Consider the following 15,241-nt stretch of genomic DNA (forward strand, 5'->3'; position numbering starts at 1 on the left):
CAAATGATTAAGATAGTAAATTTAAGGTTATATATGTTTGACCACACAGAAAAATTAGAATGAAGAAAATACATTAAAGATGTTTTGCTGCAGCACTTAGGACTGCCAGAAATATTAGAAAACGGGGTTGGACAGAGATCACCTGCTTAGTCTCAATAAGAAATATTAGGTGAGGGAACAGATGTTTCATAAAAGGATATTTATCTGTAAATTTTACACACGTGCATTTCAGTGTTTTTTTTTATTTTCTATGCTTTCTCCACCCTTGTTGTTTAAGAATTTGCCTTCGTCAGTAGTTATGAAATGAATAAAACGCTTTTTAAACTTTAAAATTTACATTAGATGGCCCTCAATGAAAAGTCTCGTCAAGGACTCTAACAAAATAAGTATTTATTTTTCCTAAAATGAACTATTTTGCGGTTCTGCAGACAATTAAAAGTGTTTGGCATATTCAACTATGTTTTAAATACACTGACGTCTTACCTTTTCAGGTTAAGAAAGGTTGCTATTTTGCATATTTTGCTAAAGCAATGATACCAATGATATGTATAATCATTAAATACTGAATACATAACTTTTATTTTTATACAAATTTATGGGAAAAAGAAAAACATCTGGATTTTCTGATCTGCATTTAACATAACTATTCAAATACCACAAATGTACTTTAAAATGTCTAGATCATTAGCAGCCTTATAGTAATATATATATATCTATATATCTATAACATGCTCACCACAAATAAAATACTCATTTTATATTTCATTCTCAATTTGGAAACATAAAAATCATTACTGTAAATTTATCAAATAGTCAGTTCTTATAATTGCAAATATTACAAAATGCAATAAAAATTCTTAAAATAAAAACATTTTGTTTTGCTATATAATAAGCAACAAAAAGCAAAAGTATGGATTTCTAACTGTTAGCAGAAAAAAGTAATTTTTAGCTGATTGTCTACTTTAAAAATTAACTGTAATAAAATACTTCAGAACTCCATGAACATATACCTGCATTATAATTAGAAAAAATAAATCCTTTATTAACATGTAATGTGGAGTTCACAGAGCAAATTAAATTTGATTAAAAATAAATTACTAATTTATGTACATTAACCTTTTTTTTAAGAATTCTGACTTGCCAAGCTAACATCTATTAAAATCATCTGTCATGGATTGGAGTACGGAGGGGACTAGTAAAATCACTTTCAATCCAGCCTCTGCAGACTGAATACATTAGCAATCTCCTAGTTATTTTCAGTTGGGAAATGATGGATTTCACACAACCTTTTTACTGGAACTCAGGATTTCAAAATTATTAATTTGAAGCTTATGCTTGATTTGTGTTCCTATTATCCTTATTTATCCAAAGATCAGTTTTTAATCACTGAAAACATTGATTCTAAGATTTTTAATGGCTTGAAAATTCAAAGACACACTATAGTCGATTTGAGAAACTAGAGAAATAAACTTAATATTTTAAATACTTTAAAAAATCATGTCATTTTCTTATATTACAAAGCTTAAGTCAATTTTTATGTCACTAAAAGATTAGTAAATTGAGTATATAACAGACACGTACAGAGAAATGTAATTTAGTTCATGGAACCATTATTGCAAAGAAAACTAAAATCAGAATTTATACCAGAATAGGGAAACAAATGGTGACTTAAATTCTTCTCATAGTACTAAGTTTATTACAACACTTTTTAAAAGACAGATCTTTAGGAGTTCCAAACATATATTTCATCTTCAACATACAATACTTCCTAATATTGATCAGGTTGTCATGAAAATGAAATACTCTAGACTTGTCAGTTTTCCTTTCCAAATTTAAATAGCAAAACTAAAATACATATATTAATTTTGGCTGAATTCAAATAAACTTTCTAAAACATTATTTTATCCCCTTGGTCAACTACGCATATCGAATATATAAGCAATTAAGACTCTTGGAACATCATGATTATGTTTAGCTGAAATACAAACACGCAGGGCTGCTTACTTACAACCTAAAATTTATCAGGTTGCTGTGCTGCTTTAGTTGGTATGCTTTCAGAACAACATAATATTGCCTTCAAAAAGTGAGATTTGGGAACTCTGCCATATATTGAAAGCCACCCCAACTCTTCCTTGTCTTCATTGATTTTCTGTTTTCAGATTTTCTCTCTTCAACTGTCAGCTGATCTGCTTCACAGGACTGTTGCTTCTAATTACTATCACTGCCTTCACTATCTACTATTTTTACTTCTTTCATTTTTTTTCCCGTTTTTCTATGTCCTTCTTTCTTTTTCTACTTGCTCCTTCTCAACTTAGCTAAGCTTCGGAACCAGCAGGCATTTGGCTTCATCATTCAGTGAGTGCACTTTTTTCTGGTTAGCAAACTGATGAATCATACATATCATTCATGTTTCCTGTAAATGCTCCTTCAGTTACGTCCACGATTATTTGTATTCAGAATAGTTTCTGGGTTCCCAAAGACAGATGGGCTCACATATCCTAGATGTGACTACTACATCTAGCACTACCACTACCACTAAGTGAACCCCGTGTTTTAAGTATTCTATATTATTTGGCTACCATGTCCCAATTCAAAAGGTTAAGGGTACAGATACAGGTAACGTTTGGTCACTTTGATTACTTAGGATTCAATAAATGGTGGGATATAGTTTATGATGGTACTTTAAAGATAATTTATGTAATGGTAATTCTGCCTGGAAACAACTAAATCTGAGTGGTTAAACAAATAACAACTTGGACTTTGAGTAAGGTTCTTTACATCTGTGCTCAGCAAAGAATGGTTGGAATTGAGACCTACTGACTAGCCAATAAGAATGCATTTTTAATTTCTTACAGGTATTCATAGCAAGAATTCATCCCTTTTTCACATCCCACATTAACAAGATCAGAGTTTTAAACGATATTCTCTTAGAACACATTTAAAAAAGGGTCAAAATTAATTTACCAATTATTTATTTAATACTGATCTCTTTAGTACTAGAGCTACAGATTTTACTCCCTCTTACTTTGATATTTGAGGTTAAGAAGTATAAATTCAAAAGCAAGATCCATGAGAAGCTAATCTTTTCTTTTTTTATCCATATAAAAATATAAGCATAGGAAATAACACTTTAAAAACTAGAAAAGAGATGTTATGATAATTAAAATAGTTTTTAAAATGTTAAAAGCAAGATTATCATAATGGACTAATGTATTACAAAAAGAAAACTTAAAAGAAGAGCAGAAAACATCATGAATATTTTTTTCAGGTCAAGAAAGTTTGGTGTTTCAATCTTTAGATAAATACAATATATATAGTTTCAGTATTAGAAGTTTAGAAAAAGGGATATAATTATTTAAAATATTTACTTTTCATGGTACTATGAACACTTAGAAATCCAAAACCCTGAATAGCCAGAATCATAATATGCAAAACATGAAGCAGCCTCATTTGAAATGTTTTTCCAGTCATTTCAAGCCATAATCTGATTTACCATGATTAGCACCAGCATTTCTTTATTTCTACCCATTTAAAAATATGTTCAAGTCTGAGGTATAGAAAATATCAAAACAAAGAACTTAGAAGAAGAATAAAAATGCAGAGACGATTTTCTAAAATGCTAATCACTGCTTTAAATCAAAAATATGGCTTGATTTAAAAAAAATTCTCAAATTTCTATTATAAGTGCCAAACAAAATAAAACTGGCCCACTGTACCGCAACCCCTCCAAAACAACACAGAGCAAGCTGAACTGTAAAAGCCTATTTCTAAAGCTAATATCTTGCCTGCAAGACTGGGAGGGCTATGAGAACTGATGGTTGAAAGAGCTTTGGAAAAGCCCACACATTCCATGGAGAATACCACTACCTGGTGAGGGCTAGGCATAGCAAAGTGCCTTCCTGCCAAAGAAAGAAGAGAGAATCTGTATTTGGGATAGAACAAAAATCAATGTTACAGTATATTTCAACAAATGAAAATTTCAATAGTAAAAGATTAAAGAAAACTACATTAGACAGTTCTAATCACTGGTGCATGAATATCTTAAAGTTTGAAACTGCACCAGAAACTTTATATTGCATTTTCACCATTAAACTATTTGTTCAGGATTTAATCAAATGGTGTGTACCAAGAACTTTCCGTGAATAAATTTAAATGTAATTACATTCGACAAAGTTATCATTCAGATGAAAAAAACGAACAAACAAAAAGATAAAACATTAAAAACTAACCAGATAAAGCTTTTGAGTGTGTCTGTTCTTTGCTGGAAACATGCGCACCTCCACCAAATACAGCAGACCACATTTTTTCATTTAGAGGATGTGCCACAATCCGAAATAGTTCATTACTAGAATGTGTTGCCAACCCATGGATGAAAAGACTAAGATACACTGCTGTGAGAATCTCACAGAGCAAAATTGTAAGCCCTGGCTGGGCTTCCTCTCCAGAAGAATTCAAAAGTCGAATTAGAGAAGTTATTCCTAGAAACAAAAAACAAACAAAGATAACACTGACAATAAATTTTAAAAAATAAAAAAATTAACTACATTTTCTAATTCTTGCAAAAACTTTATTGCATCAAGATCAAAATATTCTTCTCTAGATTCCTAGGCTAGTAGAGGTTATTACAGTTAATGCATAAATTTGAGCTATTCAATTTAGAGAACACTGAAAATCTGTAATCTGATTAAAATCTGATAGATAAAATTTAATTGCCATAAAATGTTTTTCTATTATGACAAAAGCAAAATTATAAAAAGTGACATAACAAAACATTTGAGTTATTTTAGTATAATGATGAAGGAAATACTAAAAGCTAAATAACTGCAGAATTTGTAATGAGTAGTAAATACTGAACTATTATGAATTCTAACAATATTTAACAATAATTATCATACAACAAACACAAACCAAACCTACTTTTTCTTCATCTGATTAAATTCAATAGGGCTAAGAAAAACTCATACATGTATAAATTATTTATACCTGGCCACTGAGCTGGTGATGTATTGGGAGTTATTGCTTCATCTAAGCTTCCTGTTTTCAAAGACTGTCGATGGGGAAGCAGTACTGTCTGATACACCATTCCGGTAAACTGATTTGTTTGAAATGAACTAAGAGAAGAAAACATTTAAATAATAATAACCTACAATAATAACAATATAGTAAAACAATAATAATATGTAATGATCTAAAAGGGATTTCACATGTAATATTCCCATGTTTTAGATCTAACTTCTAGGGAATCTTTTGTTTATTAGTTATACTGCCTATATTATACCTATCTTGTATTCTATAGTGTTATATTAAAAAAAAGTGTCCTTTAAGTGTAAATAAACACATTTTCCAAATTAAAACACATTGCACACCTCCACCAAATACAGCAGACCACAGGTTTTAAGTCTATGTATTTAGTGAAAGAGAGAAAATATGTACAGATGAGAAAACTAAATTACTATTGACCAATAAGTAGCAAGCTTATATATCACACTTTAAACAAAGTTATATGGTTGAAAACAAAGTCAGTTTAGGTTCAATCTGATATTTAATGTCTAGTCTACCCTATATCAGGGTAGGTGACATCAAGAATATGCACCAGGTTCCAAGCAGATAATGAAAAACATGGTTCGTGTCTCCCAAGAAATTTATAGGCTGGTGGGAAAATAAATAATTTTTATTTATTTTATTTATTTAGACACAAATAATTTTATCATATTATTTTGAAAGACAAAACCTATACATACAGTGCCATGAAAGCAAAAGACTGGAGTAGTTCACATTATTTGGGAATTCAGGGTAAGCTTCTCCAAGTAAAGGGCACTTAAAGCTAAAACTAAACAGATAAATGAACAAAATAACTTGCAGCTTAACATAAACTATGAAATATAACAGAAAATGGTACAAAAGATTTTGTTACCCTGTCAGACATTTCTGTATCATATGTTGAGTAAAGGAATATAATATTTAAACACAGCATATTTGATGGGTTAGACCTCTTCTGATTAGCAAGTCTTATTAGTCATAGCATTTTGATGGATTTGTAACTAGTTTTTCTTGCTTTACTTTCCAATTTCAAGGTGGCAGAGTAACAACAAAAACATCCCCCATTACAGTAAGCCTTTGGAAATAATAAGAAAGCAAAAAATATGCTGATGAAAGTAAAGCCACACTTAGTAACAAGAAAGTGAACTCTTGGAGGACTAGGGTGAAAAAAATCAAGTTGAAGCTACCTTAGGAATATATAATCAGAGTAGTAAGCTTAGGTTACCCACGGGAAAATTCAAATGCATAAGATAAAGAGAAAAAAAAATCAACACCAAGGAAGGCTGACATCATGTAAGAGACAACAAACTCAGTGAAAGACCTGTACCTGAGGAAATAGACCTATCAGAACATTAAGAAAAGTGCTCTATACTCAGATAGGTTTAAAAAAATCAAGAAATAAAAACAATAAGTTATAAAAATAAAAGTGGCTATTAAAATCAACAAAGAGATCTTAAAACTGAAAAATAGAATTGCTAAAATACAAACTTAGATAGATTTAATAAAAGATAGGACGCTGCTAAAGAATGAATTAGTGTCTGGAAAATGAAGCTAAGATTTTTCCTGAAATGAAGTAAAAAGAAATAAAGAGAAGGAACACACAGGAGAAAAGGTGAAAGACAAGTAAGTTCTAATATTTGTCTAACAGGAAAGGAAACTAGAAGAGAGAAGACAAAATGTTCGAAGAAATAAAGTTAAAGAATTTCAGAGAACTAAAGAAAGGTATAAAAAGATCCCCGAGTATTAAAATAGATTTTGTAAGAGCCAAGATAAATTACAGTGAAATCTTAGGACATAAAGAGAAAAATCATCAACAAAATAATCAACTTTTCTGTGAAATTTTTCTCAATTCCAAGTCCTTCCTCGACGCTCCCTGAGCCTTTTACTATCCATCATAGTTTTTTTTATTTAAGCACGATGCCATGTTATGTACCATTTATCAGTTCATGTTTATTTCTAACTAGATGGACTCTAAGGAAGGAGAACTTATCTCAGTGCCTCACCACGTCTGGCATTAGACACTGATCAATAAAAGGCTGGTAAATAAGTTATATTGACAAGGGTTTATTTGAGATTCATTTGCCATAAAGGCATTAAGTTTAAATTTCAAAGAAGAAAAAAAAAGTACTCAACACTTCAGCCATATGGTTTTACATTATTTAAAGTGTACTGCTGTATAGTTTTTCTAAAGCAAGAGCATAAATATTCTGAAACCTCATCAATTACTGCAAGTATTCTTAAATTTCACAAAAAGATATTTACCTGTAGTTATGACTACCACAAAGGCACTGATATATACAAGCAGAAAGTGAGGCTGCTAAAGTATGCATTACATACACCTGGAAAAAAAACACAAAATTACTTTAAGTATAATTTCTAAAAAATGTAATTTTTTTCAAGACCTAATATAATCAACATTTTTAAAAAGATGAGAAAATGATTTTGCCCTTATAAACTATTTTCTTAACACTCATTTCTACCTTCATGGGTCTCATTACAGACAAAGAACAGAAAAAATACTGAGACCTTTGGCAGAAATTATAAAACACATACCTTTTTTCTATTTCAAGAGCAAATAGGAACAGATGTTAGCTATTCAGCAGTGCTGAAACATGTATTAAAAGTAAGCCCTTTAGGCTCAACCTGCTTCTTGCTCAACCAAAAGAAACACAGCCTGATAAACGACAGTTCACCTATGGACAGGTCGTTGAAGAATATGCTATCACATATTCTACTTACTATAGAAAACGAAGAATTTGAAGAGAGTGAAATTTTAGAGACAGGAGAAGGTATGAAAGATAGCAACTGAAAGCCAAACATTTGTACTGGGGAAGAGAAAGTTCTAACATGACATGGCGAGAAATAACAGAAGTAGATCTGAGGATGGTGAAGATTCACCTAGGTAAGAAAGTAGACTAGACTATCAAAAGACTAGGTTCTTGATCTAATTATGAAGTATGACAGTACTTTATGCAGATAAAAACGGGGAGTGATAGATTAAAATGTCACTGCTATTTATCCTTCAATTATCAATAAGCCGTGGTATGAATAAAAATCAAGGCTATCATTATGTAAAAATGAAGACAGCAATGACTACACATGGGAGATTGCAAAAATGATCAGAATATTTTCCAGCTTCTCCAATCAAAAGGTGGAGCTCATTTCCCCACTCATTGAATCTGGGCTGGCACGGGACTTGCTTTGACCAAGAGGACACAGCAGAAGTCATGTGCGAATTTTGAACTTGATCTTCAAAAGGCCTTGCAAATTCTACTTTTGCTGCTCTTTAAACTCCTGCAAATCACCATGTGAAATAACCTAGGCAGGATTGTTAATTTTATGTGTCAACTTGACTGGGCCTTGGGGTGCCCAGACATCTGGTCAAACATTATTCTGGGTGTGTCTCTTAGGGTGAGTTTGGATGAGATTAACATTTGAATTGGTAGCAGATTGCCCTCCCTAATTTGAGTAGGCCTCATTCAGTCAACTGAAGACCTAATAGAATAAAAGGCTAAGTACTGGTATGAGAGAACTTCTGCTCGATTGCACTGAGCTGCGACATCAGTCTTTTCCTGCCTTTGGAGTAGAACTGAAACATTGGCTCTTCTTGGGTCTCAAGCCTTCCAGCTTTCGACTGGAACTTACACCATCAGCAATCCTAGTTCTCAGGCCTTAGAGTCAAACTAGAACTATATGATCAGCTTTCCTGGGTCTCCAACTTGCCAACTGCAGATCTTGGGACTTCTCAGCCTCCACAATCATGTGAGCCAGTTGTTTATAATAAAGCTTTTTACACATACACACACACACACACACACCCTTATTGGTTCTATTTCTCTAGAGAACCCAGATGCTAGGCTTGTCTGTTGGAAGATGAAACCCACATGACCCAGATTCTCTTGTGAGCCCTGCAAACAGTCTGCCAACTACCAGAAATGTAAATGAGGCCATTCTAGATAATCCAGAATCCAGTCAACCTACTAGATGACCAAAGACAAATGGAAGTATCCAGAGATCAGCCCAGCTGGCCCAAACCAGAAGAACTGATAAGCCAACCCACAGAATCATGAGCAAAATAAATGATGGTTATTTTAAGGTACTAATGTTTCAGGGTGGTTCTTAAGCAGCAAAAAACTAATTGATCCACCAGGGGGTATGCTTATTATCAAAGCTAAATATGGAATAGGGTTTGGCTAAAATGAGCACAATATGAAGGAAATTAAATTCCTAACTGTATAAAACGCAGTGTCGACATTTATACTACAGAGCAATATAGGAAAATAAGTGGTAAAATTACATTACAAGGGTTAAGGTTATCCAAAAGGGTAAAACTGTAGGAGAGACTACCATCATGCAAAGTAAAAAATCAAACTGGTATGGTATCACAGCCTGTGAGGTGGGTGAGAACAGATGACAGACTACAAGGGAAAAAAAAAAAAGACAGAAACAAAAATAGTCAAAGTTGACCATACCATAAAGGATTTCAATATGTTTGGACAGTAAAGATAAAATATGAAATGTGATCTTAATGGTAGATAAAGTGGCATGTGATGAATGGAAAGATGATATGGCTGATTAGATAACTCTATGATTAGTTTTGCATCAGAGTCACCTGAGGAAATTCTTTAAATTACATATTCTTGGGACTCACTCTCACAGATGGATTCAATTAAGTTTGGAGTGAATTTAACAATCCAAACGTTTAAGAAGCACTTCAGGAGGTGATTCTGCTATAATAGGCATCATAAATCACGACCTAGCCTAAAGGAATGACTGGGCAAAATATTTCACACTATCTTTAAAATATGTAATGTTTAAAATTAACAAAGAAAAATTTTACTTACGTATCAGTAACTTTACACCAAAATATTAAGTTTCTCTCTCTAAAAAACAATCAGCTTTTTGGCTAAGTGTACTGCTAAGGAAATTACTCATGTATCTGCATACACACCTATTACTCTTAATAAAATGGCCAACTAAGATTTAATAACTAGCATTATGATTAAAAATTGAAGTACTCTATAGGGTATAAGTAACACAAGTAAGATGACCCTGGCCTACAACCAGAAGTATTCTTTGATCAAAATCAATATAAACATGGTAATGTAAAAAATCACTATGTATATAAAGTCTGATATTTAAAATTGTTTTTAAAAGCCCTAACACGTATCTTACAGTTTTATAGTAATATATAGGTAAACTAAAAGACTAAAACCAAGCATACTTACTTTATTGCTTTGGCTATCAGGATGGGGTGGTGAATCAAAATTTATTATGGCATGTAGAATATCATGTGTTAGATTACTGAGGTGCAATAATGGATTAGCAACTACTGTTTTGGCACTGGCTGTGCAAGCAAAGAGGAGAGGTACTGAGGTTTGCTCTGACAGAGGGCTAGGAAATACTGGTTCTGACGTTTCCTTAAAAGCAAAGGAAAAAATAGGTTAATCAATCAGTCATAATCCATTAATTATGTAATACGGGTTTGTCTGAAAAAACTTCAAAACAAAAATTAAAAGCATAACAAACTTTTTATAGACTTAGGGATTTGAGGAGGTCAACATTCCACTAATTACCATATTTTGCCGTATATAATATGCTCCCATGGATAATGTGCACCCACACTTTTGGCCCAAACTTTCAGGGAAAAAAATCTTTAGTTTTAATTTTTTTAATTCAAATTTTTATGTGTTTACATTTAGGTACTTGTTTTTTGTATTATAAAGGAACTTTAACATTTATTTTTTTAACATATTATAGTACAAGAAATTTTATGACAAACAATTACAAAACACAAGAACAGATACAAGGTACAAGAAATGTTAGGTACCGGTAACAATTTTATGATATGTATGTGTCATAGAAGGCCAAGAACTCTTCATTGTTGCAAGTTCGTCGTTAAGTTCAACAAAACCGATTACTGTATTCCAGGTTATTATTTTGCAAACAGATATCGTTATTGATTTCTAGCACTTTTAACTCATAAGTATAAATAAAAGAATTAAAAACATCTATATAGATACGGAATTAGAACTACCCATGTATAATGCGCATTCTTATTTTTCCCTCACAAATTTGGGCAAAAATAGTGTGCTTTATACACAGCAAAGTATGGTATATTGAAAAATAATAGGACAATACCCTCTTATCAAAAGAAGTTCATCACCTCATAAGGCATTCATATAAAAATATGGAGTATGAAATCAGTGTATTATGGGGCCTGATATTAAATTGCCCTTAAACTACAATATGTACAAAAGTTTACAAATCCACAATATGAAGCACCACACAAAAAGGAACACTCCTTAAAACAACCATAATGAAGGAAATCAACAATTTTAATATTTAAAAACAGGCAGTCCAACAGCTGTTTGATACATGTAACATTTTGACTGGTTATCATGTAAGTTACATACCTGCTGAGATTCTTGTAAAAGCAAAATCAGTTCCATTCTCACAGACGCAAGACCCCCACCATGGGATCCATGAAGTATGCAGTAACTAAGAAACATCCTCAAGAGTGACTGATATTTCAAAAGCCACTGTCTTTTTTCCTGAAAATTTTCTCTCAGTTGTTTCACTTTTGTTTGGTGAAGCAAATCTTCAGCATCTTCATTTAATCCCAATTCATCTCCATTTGCACTAAATGTAGACTGCACTTCTTCAGCATCTGAACAATATTCACAAGTCCTCTGAAGAGCTATGACCTCTTTTTCAAGCCAGTGGTACAGTTGGTAACGCAATTTTCCACCATCTATTTCATAGCCAGTAGATAAAGTACGAAGTTCTACTGTGAGAATCTTTAAACATGCTCTAAATTTTAACTGAACTGCAATTATATCTTCTGATGGAATTAAAATGTCATTTTCATCTAGTGTGCTAAGAGATTCTGTGTAATTAGAACTTGTTTCATCTATTTTTTTTATTTTTCTCTGTAAAGGTTTTAGTTCTTTCATTGAAATAGGGAGATCTTCATTTTCTTCATCATTATCACTGTCCCATTTTAATTCTAAAGAGTCATCCTGAAATATAACACTTGGTTGGCTCCAGTCAAAAGACAGAGTGGAGTTTGACTGCTTCTCTGAGGAACCCTCTGAAGAAGATCCAAAACCATTTATCAGTGACTGTGACCAATCAATAGCAGAAGACTTATCTTCCTTCACATCCAATTTTAATGGAGAAGTAGGAGAACAGTCTTTACTAGTATCCAGAAAACTAGATGTTCTACAAAAAGGTTTTGTTTTCTTGACGACTTTTGGTATTTTTGATAATACTTCCAAAGCCAACATGGGGCAGCCAGCTTTTAAATGAGCACTGGCAGTAGTAAAAAATAATCTTCTTTCACTTAAATTAATTGTTCCTGCTAGTCCACTTTTTCCTGTTAAACTCACGTGTGTGGAAAACGCATCTGATGATCCAAAATGACGTCTCAGCAAAAGAGGATGTGTTCTTAGATAATTGTAGAAATTAAAAACTGCAGGACTACAGGCTGACATGACAGCTTCTTCTGAAAAGTAAATTCATTTTGTGAATTAAGAAAAATTCTTAAAGAGCTGTATTGTAGTCCTTTTTCTCTACCATCGCACCTTTATCTACCTGGTCTTTTGACAAAATTTTATTAGCAGACCTCACTAACACAAAAGTATTGAACAGACAAGAATACATTTGTAATCAGTTTCTAACACAGTAGAAAAACAAAGGTTATGATGATTTCACAACTCTTTAGGTAACAATCTAAGATAATTTAAAACATCCACTTACACACTCTTAGTTCTATTTCTCCTAATTTCCTGGATACTCCTTCCCAGTCTGCTTTGCTACATTTTCCTCTTCTTCTCTACCTTTGAATGTAAAGTATCCTAGAGTTCAGTGCTTGACTTCTTTTCTATCTACACTCCCTGCATGAACTCAAACAGTCCAATGGCTTTAAATACCATCTAGTAACTTGCAAGTAACTATGCTAGTAACTTGCATATCTCTATTGCCAGTCCCAGCATCACCCTGTAAATATAGACCACTCTATCCAAAGGCCTATATTACATTTCCATTTACATGTTCATACTCTTGCCTCAGGGCTTTTCTTTAGTGAGCCCTTGGCCTAAACTACCCTTTACCCAGATATCTACATTGACCACTAACTCATTTCAATTAGATTTCTACTCAAAAGTCACCTTACCAGAGAAGTCTTCTCTATCTAGAGTAACACTCCCCCAAATCTGCTCCTAGTCTTTCCCACATCATTTTTCTATTACTCAAGCTAAAAAAACAAGTTATCCTTGATTCTTATTCTTCACATTCCACACACAACCAGTCCTATCTAGTCAACCTTAAAATTATATTCCAAACACTACTTCTCTCTGCCTCTACTCCTAATATGCTGTTCCAAGCCACTATTATAGCTTTTAAAAATTTCTTCTAGATTTTAGTTTTAATTGGCTCTAAAATAAGTGGTTGTACACTAATGCAAAATCAAAATACATTTTTCACATGAATATGTGTGGGTATAAAATAAATGACTGGAAAAGGCCTTTTTATCCCCCCTTCATTACAAAGAGGCCAGTTTGGAAATCTTCAGCTCAGATAGCTAGGAGACTAGAACAACTGAGGAGCATGGCTTTCTCAGAAATCTCTCATAATAAGACACATGATACTTCCTAATTAAATGATGCTACATAAAAAGCTATGAACTAGAAACGTTTTCCAATTAGTACTCCAAATGACAGCATACCTACTATACCAGCTATCGTATATAATTTAATTCTACCTATGGAAAATTTTTGAAAAGCATATCTCATCATTTTTATATAAATTTATATAAAGAATTCTATTTTATTAATTTCTAGAAAAGCTTTAGCAGAATGGATTTCTAAAAAGAAAGGCAGAAGTAGACTCAAAAGGGAACATTAAAAATATTCTCTACCTCACTCACTTAATGAACAAGACAGTCAAGAATTTATTCAGCTTTAAGATTTTTAATCATACCACTTAAGTCAACTTTCTTTACAATAAATACATTTTTACTATAAAATTATAACATTACTATGCTAACTTCTAAAAGAAATTGACTTTATATCAATATTTTCTCCAAAACATTTATATTAAAATGTTTATATACTTATGTTCAATACATTGATTTCATAAAAAACTGAAAATCCAAAGTCCTTGGTTTTCAAAGGATTTATTTTACTGAAAACAAACAACTCCAAACAAAAAAATGTCTACATAGCTCTATGTCTCCAACTAAACCATACAAATCTTAGACCGTGACTTCAACTTGCTTTGTATTACCCATAGTACCCAACCGTGTGTTCTGTACCCAGCAAATAACTAATGAAACTCTTAATCATTAACATCTTAGAAGTACAGCTTACCATCATCTTCTCTGACAGGTTGCTTTATTAATGTTTCCAGCGCACTACTATAATCTTCCAAAATCCAATATGCCATACTCCGAAGAAAAGGATCATAATGCATATTGATGTTCAATGAATTGAGTTCATTGACAGGACAATCAATTCCCAAAACTTTTTTACGTAAAATAGATTTATATGTTGCAGATTTATCAAATTCAGACTCATAGAGTCTTGCTATTACAAGAGCCAACTGAATATCATTCAGTTTCTCAAGACATACCTTAAAAAAAAAAAGAAATATTGTTTATAAATTAGCAGGGGTATCTTTCATTTAAGATAAACTCAACTGACTAGTAAATAGATGAACACAAAGTCTTATTAATACCTGAAATTAGCGAACAAGGATGATAAAAACATACAAAAAATATACTGCTTCCTTTAGCAAGTCTTCCTGACAACATTTATGTCAATAACTTACAAATCTACCTGCTAGTACAAAATACATATTTGCAAAAAGAATTGACCTAACGAGGAAATACTAAATAATTCTTAATAGAATCATATTTTGTTTTATTGTTGAACTTTTCCTCTTCCCCATCTACCTCAGTAGACTGTAGTGTTTTCAAATTAAAAAGATGTTTGAATCATCTGTATGAAACTCTGAGCAAAAGGGCAATTTGAGATAGAAATGTTATGATATGTTAAGTGTACATAATTTTTTCTAAGGTTACCGAGAAATAGTTAAAAATTTGTGAAGGTTCATCAACTAAGACATAGACAAATATTGGTTCAAATTATGTTTAAACTAATAGGACAAACGTTTTTTTTCCACTTGCTCATGAATATTC

General features: G+C 32.2%; 1 protein-coding gene across 5 annotated transcripts in view; it reads right to left on the reverse strand.

Moving 5' to 3' along the window:
• Positions 1-15,241, reverse strand: part of DMXL1 (Dmx like 1) — a 111,613-nt gene that overhangs the window by 46,632 nt on the left and 49,740 nt on the right. For 3 of the 5 annotated variants that reach the window (XM_074328572.1, XM_074328571.1, XM_074328575.1), the window contains exons 23-29: positions 14,412-14,673; positions 11,457-12,547; positions 10,269-10,460; positions 7,303-7,379; positions 4,984-5,111; positions 4,230-4,478; positions 3,786-3,899 (exon numbers count right to left, since the gene is read on the reverse strand). In XM_074328572.1, coding sequence (XP_074184673.1) covers positions 3,786-3,899; positions 4,230-4,478; positions 4,984-5,111; positions 7,303-7,379; positions 10,269-10,460; positions 11,457-12,547; positions 14,412-14,673 — 2,113 coding nt within the window. The remainder of the gene's footprint in view (positions 1-3,785; positions 3,900-4,229; positions 4,479-4,983; positions 5,112-7,302; positions 7,380-10,268; positions 10,461-11,456; positions 12,548-14,411; positions 14,674-15,241) is intronic. The other 2 variants (XM_074328574.1, XM_074328573.1) reach the window with 1 other exon arrangement.

The sequence above is a fragment of the Rhinolophus sinicus genome, linkage group LG03, assembly GCF_036562045.2.
Source record: "Rhinolophus sinicus isolate RSC01 linkage group LG03, ASM3656204v1, whole genome shotgun sequence".
NCBI lineage: Eukaryota > Metazoa > Chordata > Mammalia > Chiroptera > Rhinolophidae > Rhinolophus > Rhinolophus sinicus.